Genomic DNA, 15822 nt, shown 5'->3' with positions numbered 1-15822 from the left:
TTCACACATATTCTATGTGCAATACTTATTTACGTGCAATATTAATGTGCAATATTCAAAGCTTTCACTGTCAACTGCTGCTACTTCAATTATTTGCACTGCCGGAACATAGGACTACTTTATACATATTCTCTATTTATTTAGATTTTATACTTTTATTCTTGCAAACCACTTTCAAGATTTTTACTTTTTACCTCCACTTTAAAGGGAGATGCTCCACAATTTCATTGTACATCTGTATAATGACAATAAAGGGCTATTCTATTCTATTCTATTCTATTATCACATGCATCTATGCTCGAGTCTATAATAAGTGTGTATGTGCGTAGGTATACATGACATCAAAGAATGGCTGCTCCCATATAGTGCCCAATTTGCATACAAATCGCTTTCAGTGCCATTGACAATGATAGACGTCCAATCGTGCTGCTCTTTTCATACATCTGCTGTGAATTTAAATTAGTTTGGAAGTAGCAGACGTCCAATCCATGCGACATCTATCGCCGTCAATGGCAGCCATGAGTTAAGTACTTTGAGCAACTGTCTTTAAATTCAGTGTTTTTCAACCGGTGTGCCGCGGCACACTAGTGTGCCGTGAGAGATCGTCGGGTGTGCAGCGAGAAGTTATCCAATATCGCTTTTTTTTTTTTACGTTGTCGGGCGGAGTTGCAGTAGGAAAGAAGGAGTAGGGAGAAGGTTGCGGTCGTGTGCAAATGAGCAAGGTATTGCTCGTGTCGCGTTCAAGTACAGCTCAGATTTCTAGCCATCAGCCACCTTGCTGTCCACGACAATGTGGACCCCAGCACGTCTACTGTACATCATTTGATAGGAGTCGTCAAGCGTGAATATACACAAAAGTGTCCTTCCCATGTCATCCATATGCGAGACCGTCAATCCTCCCCATGTGTTTTATTCCAACACATTGTCGAGGACAGCAAGGTGGGTGATGGCTCGAAATCCAAGCAGTTCTTGAACGCGACACGAGCAGTTGCATTTGCCCTCGTTTCAAAACAAGTCCATGGACTATTTTGTTCGCCTCCATGAAAACACAGAGAAACTGGCTTTTTTGAGAAACACTACAAAGGTAAATGAGAAAGCCTTCAAAGCCAGTTACCTTGTTGCTAAACTTGTTGCTGAATCCAAAAAGAGACAATACTACCTGCCTGCAAAGCCATTGTCAGCGAGATGTTTGCTCATGATGCGATTAAAGACTGCCTGTCTGAAAATCCTAACTGCTATAAAAAATAAAAACAGACTAACAAACTAAAACTAAGAGCTGTTGACGAAGATTCCTGCCAGGATATCGGCTTTGTGTTCATCCAGACAGGCTTTCACAAGTTTCACACTGAGTAAGTAAGAAGTATACATTTTTAAAATAATTATTTTATAATTAAACATACTGTACAGAAAGTAATTTTGGAACATTTTTGGTTGGTGGTGTGGAGTTTAAGGGGGGGGTCAGGCCCCGCTGGTGGCAGAAAAGTGTCAGTCCATGTAATTGACTTTCCTATATATATATAGTATATATAAACGATTTCTAAAATCAACAAAACTTTTTAAATTAAAAATGAAGTGTTCAAATGCAAATATTTGAGTCTCGCATCCAAAAACGTTTTTTCTATGATTGAAATTTTGCCTTTTTTGATTGATTTTTTGTTTGAAAATATATATTTTTTGTTTGAAGCTACTTATTTTTTGATTGAATAATAAAGACACAAATAGCCAAAATGTGGCCCAAATGCAAAACATTACTTCATTCAAAAAAGTTGCTTCAATCAAAAAAAAATAAATAAAAAATTAAAGAAAAATAGCTTTCAAATGCATTTTTTGAGTTTCAAATTTTTGCATTCAAACACATTTTTTGATTGAATAATGGAGACACAAATCTACCTCCATATGGCTCCGCCCAGGGGATACAATTTTTGACTGGGGTAACTACATTGGCACGACACCGGCAAGAGTACCATATTCAATGGATGACCATCTTGGTGAAAAGTATAGCCTAAGCAGCCTGATTTGGAATTCCCCTCAAGAATGATGGGAAACAAAAATGCTCATTTTCAACTTATTATAAATATTCTTGTAAGTTAATTTTTTGCTGACACTGCGTTTCAGGGTCATTAACATGTTGTGCCCCCCCAACCCCAAAAGTCACACTCCGCCAATGTGGTGTGCCGTGAGATTTTTTTCCAATGTAAAAACCAGGGCTGTCAAAATTATCGCGTTAACAGGCGGTATTTTTTTAAAATTTTTTAATTAATCACGTTAAATATTTGACGCAATTAACGCACATGCCCCGCTCAAACAGATTAAAATGACAGCACAGTGCAATGCCAACTTGTTACTTGTGTTTTTCGGAGTTTTGTCGCCCTCTGCTGGCACTTGGGTGCGACTGATTTTATGGGCATAGTGTAATTATTGACATCAACAATTGCGGGCTACTAGTTTATTTTTTGATTGAAAATTTTACAAATTTTATTAAACGAAAACATTAAGAGGGGTTTTAATATAAAATTTCTATAACTTGCACTAACATTTATCTTTTAAGAAGAAGTCTTTCTATCCATGGATCACTTTAACATAATGTTAATAATGTTAATGCCGTCTTGTTGATTTATTGTTATAATAAACAAATACAGTACTTATGTACCGTATGTTGAATGTATATCTCCATCTTGTGTCTTATCTTTCCATTCCAACAATAATTTACAGAAAAATATGGCATATTTTAAAGATGGTTTGAATTGTGATTAATTACGATTAATTAATTTTAAAGCAGTAATTAACTCGATGAAAAATTTTAATCGTTTGACAGCCCTAGTAAAAACGTACCACCAGGCCATTTTGGGGGACCTAAGCAAAAATAATACCAAGGGGCCCATATTTTTGCAAAAATGTATTAAAATTGTAACCTTATATGCATCTTTCTTGATTCTTGATCTCTTAACTATGTACACGACATTGCCAAGCATTACCTTGAATTGTACATTTGGGGAAATCATCATCTTGTGAAGATGACAGCACTCCACCTCCAATTCCATACTGAGATACTTCTCAATAGCTCCTTTGAATCATCCAAAGTACAACATATGATTAAATGGAACATAATTCAGGCCAGGAAAATATTCGTCAACAAAAACGTGTACTGTGGGGCAGGCCATTTGGGGGCCCTAAGCAAAATAATGCAAAAGAGCCCATATTTTTGGCCTACCATTTCGTCACAGTGTACTGTGAAACCCATACATGCAATCCAACCCATACGTCCATATTTTGTATATTAATCAGATTTTGTTGCACTGCATACTTCAAACTTCTCACCCCGAATGATTGTCAGTACTTACAGTAGATAGCGCCAAACCTTTTTCTAAAAGAGGAAGGAAAGAAGTTAAGGAAGAACTTTTTTTTTTTTTTTTTTAAAGCTTGTAATCAAGTCTCAAAACTCACAAAAGTCAAATAAAGCAAACTGTAGCAAACAAAATAGATCAAAAATTAAACAATTGCCAGATTGGGGGCCCACTGGTGTTCAGGGGCCCTAAGCAGCTGCAGAGTCTGCGTATAGGCTGGGCCAGCCCTGCGTACCATGACACAGAAAAGGTTGGAAAACACTGTTTTAATTGAATATTGCGCTTTAACCAAAACTCAGTGAGACCAAGTCAAGAATGAATCTTGGGTGTGGAGTCCGAATCCAAACCAAAACCTTGAAACTTATATCTTTTCTTTTAAAGAGCGTCATAGCACCCTCAGCGCTGAACAAGCCACGCCCTCCCCCTACCTTGAGTCACCAATCACGACCGGCCCGCCTCAGAATCACACGCGCACCCACAGACACGCACGCACACTGTAGAGTGCACTGTGGAGCCGGAAAGGTGGACGCGTTCCGGTCCTTGTGGATCATCTGACTGAGCGCAAGGGAAACGTCAGAGCGGAGCGTATACGCGGCTTTCCTCCCCCCCTCCCCTCGCTTGACGTGGCTTGGCTGCGGTTCGAAGGAGTTACAGAGCGGCGGACTGACTGCCACAGTCGGGACAAGCATGGGAATATTCTCCGGCGCGTAATGCTGTGCGGCAAAGCGCGCCGCCGCACCATGTGAGACGTCCCGGATCGTGCCTTCACTGTGTTTGTGTGCGTAACGTGTGGATCATAACGCCCCCTGAGGATCGCTTGAGTTTTGGCCGCAAAGAGGATTTTTTTTGTTTGTTTGTTTGTATTTTTGCAAGGCGTCTGCACAGACATGGACGCGGCACCCCATGACGCATCCCCCAGGAGCCCCTTTTTAACCCCCTCTTGCTTGTAAATACGAAATTGATGAGCGTGAAGCTCCCCACCGCCCACCAGCAGCACCGCAGCGGATTCTAACACCTCGCCCGGATTTGGATTTGACAACACCATGAACTTTATTGACAGTTTGACACTATTATTTCTGACGCTGTCGGCTGTCAAGGTGAGTCCAACGTGGGACCAAAAAAAAAATAAAAAAATCGCGTCACTCGACCTTGCCGGGTCACTACTGGCCCTTTAAAAAAATGCCGGCATTAGAAGTATTAATTTTTTAATTGCTCAAGGACTTTTGATACATGCTTACATTTATTACTTATGATTGAATATTTAGATTTATTTATTAATGCATCATGTATTTTAATCAAACAAATTTAAAAATAGGTCAAAACAATTATGACTAAAATTTTCTAAAATTTTATCATAATGTTTATTTAAGACAATTTATTCAAAATAAAAAATGTTTAATGATTTGAATATAAATATGTACAACTATATAATATGATATAAAATTTGCTATAATTTTATCATAAATGTTGATATATTTAAGACAATTTATTAAAAATAAAAAATGTTTAATAATTTGTAAATATGTAAAACTAATATGATATAAAATTTGCAATAATTTTAACATAAATGTTCATGTATTTAAGACAATTTATTAAAAATAAAAAATGTTTAATGATTTTAATATAAACTATATAATATGATAAAAAAAACAATAATGACTAAAATATGTATATTTTTTTGAAAAAATAATCATATATATATATACACACACACGTTTAAATTATGATATTTTTAAATAATTTTCTGAGATATCAAAAACATACATTTATCAATAACACACTGGAAAGTATACATGGATTTCAAATTTAAAATAATTGAAATAAAAACCCTAAATAAACATCACAAGAATTTAAAAAGGAAAATAGGAATTTTAAAAAATTTAAAATAAGGCAGGTGGCAAGTCAACAGTGGTTTGTTCAAACCCTGCTTGTTCTCAAAATAAAATAAAAATTAAAAGAATTACTTACATTTAGTAAATGTTATTGTAAAATCAATCAATCCAATATCACAAGTGTAATTTTCAAGTCAGCAGTGTTTGGAATATAATATGAATTTACGATAATTTTTTTCCCCCATAGTCGCTCTTTTTTTTTTTTTTTTTTTTTTTTTTAAGAACTCAATGAACTTTTCCGGGTACTGGCTGCTTGCTCTTAGGTCAAAAGTGTGACAGACAGCCATGAGCAAAAAGAAATGTGAAGATAGAAATGGTTAAAAGCCTTGCTTGTAAAAATGAGTCATAATAATTCCAGGCCTCACCCCCAAATTAGGAGCATCCTACCTTCTACTACATTTGAAAGCTTGACACCCATCTCAGTGTTTTGAGTGAGTGAGTTGGTGGGTGGTTATTAGGTTAGGGGGGGTCCCTCTCCCAACTGGCTCCCCACTCTCTCATCTCTCACGCCACCCGGAAGGGGCGGGCCACCCAACATCCCTTCATTAGGAATGACTCTCTCTTTTTTTTTTCATTAAGTCCAATTGGAGCCGAGTGCTGCCGTCTCACGCAACACGCACACACATGCAAGTGAAGCAGTGAAAGGGGGTGCCGTGGAGGAGGGGGAGTGGCTGGTTGACATTCTTGCTGGCTTTTAATGGGAATGAATGCAGCCAGGAGTCCATAAAGGTTACGAAATCAACACACTTGTCGCACACACGGGGTTGTAAAAAGTTTGCCACGTTACGTACCAAGCTCAGGTCACATTGCCCCTATGAGTGCCATGGTGGGAAAAAAAAATCACTATACAGGCAGGAGATGCCGGTTTTCTGAGCAAAATTGTAAGCTATTTTATTGAGTTCATGTTCGTCATTGTCTTTTAATGTCAAGTTGAAGTTATATTATTATAACACGTTTATGCAGAAATTATACATTAGTCGATAAAAGCAGACTCTGGGAAACCCTCAGTTATAAGTCATGTCGTGATTTATCACTGTACGTGCCTAGCTTTACCGTGTGTGTGTATATTAAGAGGCTGAGATAAGATTCTTTTTCTTTAAGGGGTTCCACCGCAAAATGTAAATATATATTTCTGAGCAAGGAACACTTGCACAACTCACTTTTTGCACATTTTTTTGCAGAGTGCCCAATTACCGAGGGAAACGCAAAGAGGTCCACATGACGGTAGGTGGCCTAGAGAAAATCAATAACTTTTTGTGAGTGTGACAAGTGTCAAGAGTAGGACTGGGTGGGAAAAAAATTCAAATTAAATTTTAGTGCTTCGAGTATTTGTTTAATTAAAGTGGCATTTTAATGGTTTGTTTTGAAAGTGTTTGCATTTAGTTTTACTGATTTGGGTGGATACTCTGCCCTCTAGTCTGCCTCATTTCACATGGCTGAATCCAACTGCTACATGTTAAGACCAACATTAGCTAAGTTTTTGTTTGAGTTAATGTTTTTAAATGCATTTGTAATTTAGTTTATAGGTATATTTAGCCGTTTTCTCGTGGGAATATGTGCCTGAACGTTTTGTTAAGAACATTGTGGGGGGGGGGGGGACGTTAGCGTTTTAATAGCATTTAAGCTAGCGGACTTTTGCTATGTAAGTTAGCCAATTGTTCTTTTGTTGTACATAGATCCTTATTTATTTTTTATACCGTTCGAGGCTCAGCTCAAGTATTTTAATTTTTCATGTTCCTTATCCGATTACTCGATTAATTGAACTAACTAGCTGATCAATTAATCAACTATGAAAATTAATCGATAGCGGTAGCCCTAAACCTTTTAGATCGTAAATTGAAAAAAAAAAAAAAAAAAAAAAATCAATCTCTTTGATCGACTGTGACATATTTAACCGACTAATAATGATGGGGATCAGAGGTGGGTAGTAGTTCAAGTTTGAAAAAAGACTTTTTGGAACACCAAATTAATTTTTATACAGAAAATAATTACAGTACATCCGACACAAATGATTATAACAATATATTTGAGAGAAAAAGCATGTTATTTTGCCTCATTCAAATCTTAATATCTGAGTATTTAAATACGTAAACTAAAGTGCAATCATATTTGTAGATTAATAGCTTCTGGTTTTTGAAATGTAAATAAACCAATCTATTGTGATAAAACAACAAAATTGCAATAACTGCATTAACCATCAAAGTGAAGTCTAACTGTAACTGTTGCCTTGAAACAAATCTGAATAAGGAAAAACATTGCAATAAAATAATGCTAACTGGTTAAACTTGAGAGTAGCTGAGATCTCTCATGACAGAACATCACTTCAATGATATACGGCGCCATCTAGCTTCGTGAATGGGTATAATGATTAGACCGCTGAGATCTGGCATGACAGAACATCGCTTCAATGATATCTGGCGCCATCTAGCGTCGTGAATGGGTATAATGTTTAGACCGCGAATATAAGACGACCCCCTCTTTTTCATTCTTATTTCAATGCAAAAAAAACACCGTCTTATATTCGGGCCAATACGGTACTTTTACTTGAGTAACTTTTTAAAGAAAATGTACTTCTATAAGTAGTTTTATCAAGCCATACTTTTTACTTTTACTTGAGTAGATTTGTGAAGAAAAACCGCGACTATTAGTCCGCTACTTTGGGCTAGACAAGAGTCGTTACATTTTTCCTCTTTATGTATTAGATTTTTTTTTTTTTTTTTTTTGCCAGTGATGCCAAAAGTAGCTCTACCAATTTCAGACATCGCAACAATAATCACATGACTCCATTACGCCAATTAGACTTAAGCTTGTCATTCTATGATCACGCCAATCTGTTCAATCACGTGGCGTCTGTTAAAAAAAGGAAGTATTTGACATAGAGCGTTGCCGTCAACATGACTTTAGAGTGCGGATTTAAACTTTTCTCCCTGTTTTTATTTGGCACTGATTGAAAACGGAAACCCGGAGATATGATCCTTTTAATTTTATAATAGTAACCATGAGGGAACTATTCACTATTCAAAATAGGAACTATTTTCTCCACTAGAGGGCACACATGGTCTTTGGACAAATAATGCTTCATTTCTGTCATTTTTTTTTTTTTTTTTTTTTTTTTTTTTTATTTCATTTCTTTGGCTTAATGTGGTTGTGAAATGGGTTATTGTACGGTATCATTATAACAACAGTTCATATAGAGAAGTTTGTGCTGTTTAAAAAAACAAATAAATAGATAAATAAAACCAAAGTGTAAGCAGTTACTCATAATGTTACTCATTACTCGAGTATTCTTTTCACCAAATAATTTTTTACTTGTACTTGAGTACATTTTTTGGATAACTACTTTTACTTGAATAATATTATTTTAAAGTAACGCTACTCTTACTTGAGTAAAAGTTTTGGCTACTCTAGCCACCTCTGGTGGGGATGCGAATTGACGGTAGTTTGGCTAACAGCACCTTTGATAAATCTCCAATGTTGATGGCTTCCAAACAGTTTATTACAATAAAAATGTATAGAAAATTACATATACCGTTGTATTAAAATATATTTGGTTTCCAAACACAGTTGGACTAATGCCATTATACTATGGAAGACGACGTTCACGTGCCAATGAAAATTGGTGGCCCGCCAGGCTTATAAAGCACGATATGATATGTGAATAAAATGTTTAGCTACTCTCTAGTTTATGTTTTAAAAGGAGATTTTTTAAAACTTACAGTTGTAAGAAATCATGAGGATTGTGATTGTACGATATGAAAAGTAAAATTGTGATTTTTTTTTTTTTTTTTTTTTTTAACCCGATGGGGCCAGATCACCCAGCACTATGTCACTTTGCGAAAGTGTGATTTTGCAAGTCAGTGAGATTAAGTGTGAATCAGTGGGTGGGTGTTTGTATGTGCGAGAGAGTGCAAGTGTGTGTGAGAGTGGATGTTCATCTTGAGACTGCACAGGCTCGCCACCCGGTGGCTACTTTGTCTTTTCCACCCCAAAGCCTTTAAATGGAGACATTTGGAACTTTTTTCCTCCCGCATTTTTTTCATGTCTGAGGTTAACCTAAAGGAAATGTTACGGTCAAAAGATTCACTTTTTTAGAAAGGAATGGAATGTCATCCCATCATTGCCCAATCCGATTTGAGACGCGTTGCCATTGGGGTAAAAAAAGGAAACTTGTAGTTATTCTTCAAGCACCGGCGTCATGTTTGTATTGGCGGTTGGAGGCTTGTTTTCCGCTTGCTTGTTCTCAGATTGAAAGCGCCGAGGCCAGTATGTTCCTCGGGGGACGAGGTGAGCGCTTTGCCTGACTCTGATGGATTTACATGTAGGCTAAAATATTAAGAGATAACTCTTCATCAATTCTATGTTACCAAAAGCATGACATTGTCAACTAGAGTCAAGCTCGGATTCGCTGGAAATAAAATAGGGTCCGATTGGTGCGCTAAAGTGAGGCCAAAGAGCGCATACTAGACTACAAGGTGGATATCAAATAAATGTTTAAACGGCTTGCCATAATCAGGTCATTCCTGTCCTGTTGGCTGAGTTTGCAGTGCAAAAGACAAGCAGAGCCAGCAGGCCGTCTTTCAGGTTGAACATGAAATTTGCAAAAAATTCCCACGGATGCGCTCCAAAATCCTGTCAAGCCTTACCACAACTGCACAAGGTGTTAAAACCATACAAGAATTCCTGATGTTCCTTCCGTTTTGGCTTCCAGTAGGTGGAATAGTAATTAAATGTTCTAATCATTTTGCCCATATTTAAAAATTACAATGTAAAGCTTAAGGCACGCAGCCCAGACCTACATCAGTTTTACAAGGCCCGCGGCAGAATGTGAATTGTAAGCGTTGTGCCAAGTGATAATAATCAAAATTGCTGAGGAAATTATGTAATAATTTATTCGTTCATTTATGGCGGTCCTAAGCAGGGATAATTGTAATGTGGTTTGCGATGAAAACAAGTTTGTCGGCCCTGATAAATGATTTATGGCGTGGTTGTTTATGCTAATGTTTGGGGGGGGAAATAAGGTACGCTAACCTCCATTGAACCAAGAAACCCATAAGCAAACTATCTGCATAAGTGGCGGAGGCTGGTCTTTCAATGATGAGAAGCTCAAAGTGTAGGCTCAGCGGCACCCGCGGCTTTGTAGGGAAAGAAACTAGAGTGTCAGAAGTCAAGTCTTGAAACACAAGCAGCTACAATAGAAAAAAACATCAGAAACATGTTCGATTTTTTGCCAGTCATTTTTAAACAAAGAAAGTGTCGCTAGGATGATCAGGAAAGTCTCCATTAGTCAATGACATGTACAAACAACAGTATACATTTGATCATATATTTTGTAGACACTTTAGGGGAAGCTGAGCAATCGCCCCTGATCTGTATGAGTATACGCAGTGGTATGAAAAAGTATCTGAACCTTTTGGAATTTCTCACATTTCTGCATAAAATCACCATCAAATGTGATCTGATCTTTGTCAAAATTACACGGATGAAAAAAACTGTCTGCTTTAACTAAAACCACCCAAACATTTATAGATGTTCATATTTTAATGAGGACAGTATGCAAACAATGACAGAAGGGGGAAAAATAAGTAAGTGAACCCTCCGCCTAAGGAGAAAAAGAGCAATTGAAACCAATTTTTACCAAACAATTTAGGTCAGATGTGTCCCGATCACTGATTAGTGGTTTAAAGCTGCCCTGCCCACTATAAAACACACACCTGGTAAGAATTGTCTTGAGAAGCATTGTCTGATGTGCATCATGGCTCAGGCAAAAGAGCTGTATGAAAACCTGCAATCAAGGATTGTTGATTTGTATAAAGCTGGGAAGGGATACAAAACCATCTCTAAAAGTCAGGATGTTCATCAATTGAGAGTCAGAGAAGTTGTCTACCAATGGTGAGAGTTTGGCACTGTTGCGTCTTTCCCAAGGAGTGAATGGCCCGCAAAGATGACGCTAAGAGTTAAGCGCAGAATACTCAAAGAGGTAAAAAAGAACCCTAGAGTGTCTGCTAAAGACTTACAGAAATCACTGGAACAGTCCGATATCTCTGTGCACACATCAACTATATGTTAAACTATGGCCAAGAATGGTGTTCATGGGAGGACGACACAGAGGAACCCACTGTTGTCTAAAAAAACACTGCTGCTCCTTCAATGTCGCAAAAAGGCACTTGGACACTCCACAGAAGTCTTGGCAAAATATTTTGTGGACAGATGAAACTAAAGTTGAATTCTTTGGGAGTTAAACGCAACGTCATGTGTGAAGGAAAAATGGAACAGCTCACCAACATCAACACCTTATCCCCACCGTGAAGGATAGTGGAGGGAGCATCATGATTTGGGGCTGTTTTGTTCCTACAGGGCATGGACAACTTGCAATCATTAATGGAAGAATGAATTCAAACGTTTATCCGCATGTTTTGCTGGAAAACCTGAAGCAGTCTGTCAGACAGTTGAAGCTAAAAAGAGGATGGAAGCTGCAACAAGACAATGATCCAAAACACAGAAGTAAATCAACTTCAGAATGGTTTCAGAAGAACAAACTACACGTTCTGGAGTGGCCAAGCAAAGTCCAGACTTGAACCCCATTGAGATGCTGTGGCATGACCTAAAGACAGCAATTCATGCCAGATATCCCAGGAATATGACTGAACTACAGTCATATTTGCCTAGGTTAGTCCTGATCGATGTGCCAGACTGATCTGCAGGTACACGAAGCGCCTGGTTGAAGTTATTGCTGCCAAAGGGGCGGCCACAAAATATTAATGTGATGGTTCACTTACTTATTTCTCCCCCTTCTGTCATTGTTTGCATACTATCCTCATTAAAATATGAAAACCTATAAATGTTTGGGTGGTTTTAGGGGCCGTTTACATGGTGATTCTCCGAGAATATGAAAAATGTCAAATTTGCATTTGCGTCTCCATTTGAACAATGTCGCGATTCCGCATGAAAAGGATGTAGTATTCATGCCAGGCCCTAGGGGGCAGTGCAGATTTCCTGGGCGACAGAGAATGATGCACTTTTACCCCAACAAGCTCCCTCAGCCCGGAAAAAAAATATGCTCGCCCACTCGAAGCAATGTCATTTTTCTTTTGCTCAAAACGGCACAAAAATTGAAACGTTCAACATATTTACTTTAAAAATATTATTAAAACGGTAAATTGAAGCTGACATTCCGCCATATTTGCTGTTTTTAATGTTAAGTAGCACCGCTGCGCACGCCCAATGTGACGTGTACGAGTGCTGACGTTAACGACGCGGTCTCGCGCTGCTGGAGCCTTTGATATGCATGCCGAGGAAGCCCCCCTCAACCCCCCGCAATCGGATTCTTCCACTTTGGAGGCAGGATTCAGAATTTTTCATCTTTGCCGACACTATATGCACGCGAGGCGAGTCCGCAACTCAGTCATTGCGTCTTTGTGTCACAGAGTCGCCATGTAAACTGCCCCTTAGTTAAGGCACTCTTTTTTACTCTGTGTGATTTTGACAAAGATCGCATTTGTTGGTGATTTTATGCAAAAATGTGAGAAATTCCAAAAGGTTCAGATACTTTTTCATACCACTGTGTATGTACAGGGTTGACATTGAATGACGATGTTTCAGTGCCTATGATGTCTATCACAGTGAATGGCAGCCAATGAGTTAAAAAATATTTTAAAATGTGTCTATCATTTCACACAGTCATCCACAAAAATCATCTAAAATTAAAATGTGTTGTTTTTCAGACAACTATTGTGATACAATAGGCGATTAATCTTTTCCAAAGCATCAAGTTAGTTAGTTCAGATGTAAATGAGCAAGTTCCCGACCTTGTGCTACAATATTGATTCTTTGGACAATACAATATTACCCAAACAGGCCCCTAAATTGAAATCGTAGCAGACTATGTTATATTGGCGAATATTGTGTCATCATGAAATTGGTGATTTACACTATTTAGCGTTATACCCTGTACATAAGTTTACTTAATTTTAGTGATATATCAGGTCTCACCCTCACGCTATGTGCACGTCGCGTTTATAGCTAACAACAAGGCACTCTGAAGCCTCTTATCGCCCAAAGTTAATTGCCTAAATTTTGAAAACACATCCAAGATTGAATAAAATGTCTGGAAAAAGAACCTATATTCACATGTCCGCATCTTTCCGCAGTGATCCCTTTAATGGAGGTGTACAACAAGAGCTATTGTAAGCCTCGGGAGATAGTGGTGGAGATCCTGCAGGAGTATCCAGAAGAAGTGGAGCACATATTCTTCCCGTCGTGCGTGGTGTTGACGCGCTGCGCCGGCTGCTGCACCGACGAGAGGCTCCAGTGTACGCCTACGTCCAGCCACAACGTGACATTGGAGGTGTGCCAATTCATTGATCGAATGAGGATTTAGGGTAGTGTTCTCTGTGGCTTTTGTGGATAAAAATGCTTGAATCATCATTTTATTACTGGCGCCAAGGTTAGTTTCTATTCAACGAGGCAATTATCGTTTCAACAATTTGTCGATAATAGCTCGTAAAGCATCTCCAGTGTGTTTTGGGATCTGTTCCGGATCCTTTTGGATTGAACAAGAAGCGACCACAAACACATTATGCAATTGTTGATTTTGTAACTGTCTGGTTGTTGCCTCTTGTGTATTTCTGCATGTCATCCTGACGGACCGTCTGCTATTTCCACAGATTAAAAGAATAGCAACTTTAAGGCAACAGAATGATATCTACATGAGTTTCACAGAACACAGCGCATGCGAGTGTAGGTAAGAATCCTTCCACACACATACTGCCATGGTTAAAGCACGTGAATGTTTTGAAAGGAAAAAAAAAAAAAAAAAGAAAAAGAAACGTCAAATCCTCCTCTGCCGGTCTCTGACACATTTGACAGGTTTGCTAGATTCATACGTATCTCCTTATCGTCTGCTTCCTTCTCTTGGCTCGCGATAAAAAAGACCGCTGCAGGTTGAAGCGTATCCCAGTAGACATTCTCCACAGTTGTGTGCCGGCTTATCCTCATTCCATCGCACGGAGGCAGATTAGTGCAGCTACTACCGAAATTCTCAGTGTTTGATCGCCCCTTCTGGTTCTTCACTTTTGGTATCCATTTTTGTGCATAGAGCATTGACGCATTTGAAAGACTACAGGTTCCTTGCCTGGCTCTGCCAGACTGTTCTCCCTGTATTTTTCAAACACTGAGAGAAAGATCTGGGAACCAGCCCATTAACGGCCTCTCGAGCAGGTACAAAATCAATCGACAAATCAGATTCGTTTATTTGCGTGACATGTTCTTAACGAGCAACGTCACTCTTGCGCGTCGAAAGTCGTCTCCACAACAACACAGATGGTGAACGGGAGAGCCGAGAATATGTTCCAATCCACGGTAAAATCAGTTTTAAATTACCAAAAACACATCGACACGAGTCATTGACAACAGTCTGTCTCGCGCTAGCCATGTTGAAAAAACTCCGCTCTCTTCGTATGTTTACTTCCGCGCGCAAGTCCCTCGTCCTGCCCTCGTCATTTTACTAACGTCATGTCTGCTCGTCGCTGATTGGTCCACTCCGCTGTCTGTTTGCTGTGGCTTGCTCCGCCCTGGAAATTGTACCCGCGTGAATGGTGGCCAGACTCAATAGCTGGAACAGCGGTGAGTGTGGTGTACCAGGCAAACAGGTTTCACCGAGTGAAATATAGGACTTTTTAAGACGACTTTAAGATGAATTTGATGTCCTAAACTCTTAAACCTTAAGAATCCTCTTCATCTAAACTAAAAAAAAAAATATATATATATATATATATAAGTCAAAATGGATTAGACTCCTAAACGTTATACCATTTACTAGGGTTGTTCCGATCATGTTTTTTTGATCCCGATCCGATCCCGATCGTTTTAGTTTGAGTATCTGCCGATCCCGATATTTCCCGATCCGATTGCTTTTTTTTTTTTGCTCCCGATTCAATTCCAATCATTCCCGATAATTTTTCCCAATCATATACATTTTGGCAATGCATTAAGAAAAAATGAATAAAACTCGGACGAACATATACATTCAACATACAGTGCATAAGTACTGTATTTGTTTATTATGACAATAAATCCTCAAGATGGCATTTACATTATTAACATTCTTTCTGTGAGAGGGATGCACGGATAGAAAGACTTGTAATTCTTAAAGGATAAATCTGACTTTGTATTAGGGCTGTCAAAATTATCGCGTTAACGCGCGGTAATTAATTTTTTAAATTAATCACGTTAAAATATTTGACGCAATTAACGCACATGTCCCGCTCAGACAGTAGTCTGCCTTTTGGTAAGTTTTACAGCAAGGTTTTTTGTGCTGTCTAACAGCGAACTCTTGTGGTCGCTTTGCGACATGGTTTATTGCTTTCTTGCCAGTTCAATATGGCTGCACGACGTCTCGGGCTGACTCCTACGTTGTAATGTTGTGCTTATATGATCCTTGGACAAGATTTGTCCGTAAGTATGGTTTTTGTAAAGAATATACATATTATGTTAGTAAGCGAAATGTTATATTTTTTGTATGAGACGCTTTTTGTTTATGTTTAGTGAACCTGTATAGCGTGCTAAGCTAACGTTGTTGCTAATGCAAT

At 38.4% G+C, this 15822-nt stretch overlaps 1 protein-coding gene and 1 long non-coding RNA gene across 7 annotated transcripts in view; one reads left to right on the top strand and one right to left on the bottom strand.

Annotated features, from left to right (window-relative positions):
* Positions 1-15822, bottom strand: part of LOC130907409 (uncharacterized) — a 197351-nt gene that overhangs the window by 121671 nt on the left and 59858 nt on the right. The window lies entirely within an intron of this gene.
* The window catches only part of vegfab (vascular endothelial growth factor Ab), a 31092-nt gene continuing 19074 nt past the window's right edge, over positions 3805-15822 (top strand). Inside the window, exons 1-4 of one of the 4 annotated variants that reach the window (XM_057822439.1) lie at positions 3806-4441; positions 6418-6460; positions 13384-13580; positions 13900-13976. In XM_057822439.1, coding sequence (XP_057678422.1) covers positions 4388-4441; positions 6418-6460; positions 13384-13580; positions 13900-13976 — 371 coding nt within the window. In that variant the 5' untranslated portion in view covers positions 3806-4387. Of the gene's footprint in view, positions 4442-5045; positions 5966-6417; positions 6461-13383; positions 13581-13899; positions 13977-15822 lie in introns of those variants that run through there. The other 3 variants (XM_057822440.1, XM_057822441.1, XM_057822442.1) reach the window with 3 other exon arrangements.

Source organism: Corythoichthys intestinalis, chromosome 19 (assembly GCF_030265065.1).
Source record: "Corythoichthys intestinalis isolate RoL2023-P3 chromosome 19, ASM3026506v1, whole genome shotgun sequence".
NCBI lineage: Eukaryota > Metazoa > Chordata > Actinopteri > Syngnathiformes > Syngnathidae > Corythoichthys > Corythoichthys intestinalis.
Note: the sequence above shows the minus strand (reverse complement) of the source record. Positions and strands in the feature narration are given on the sequence as shown.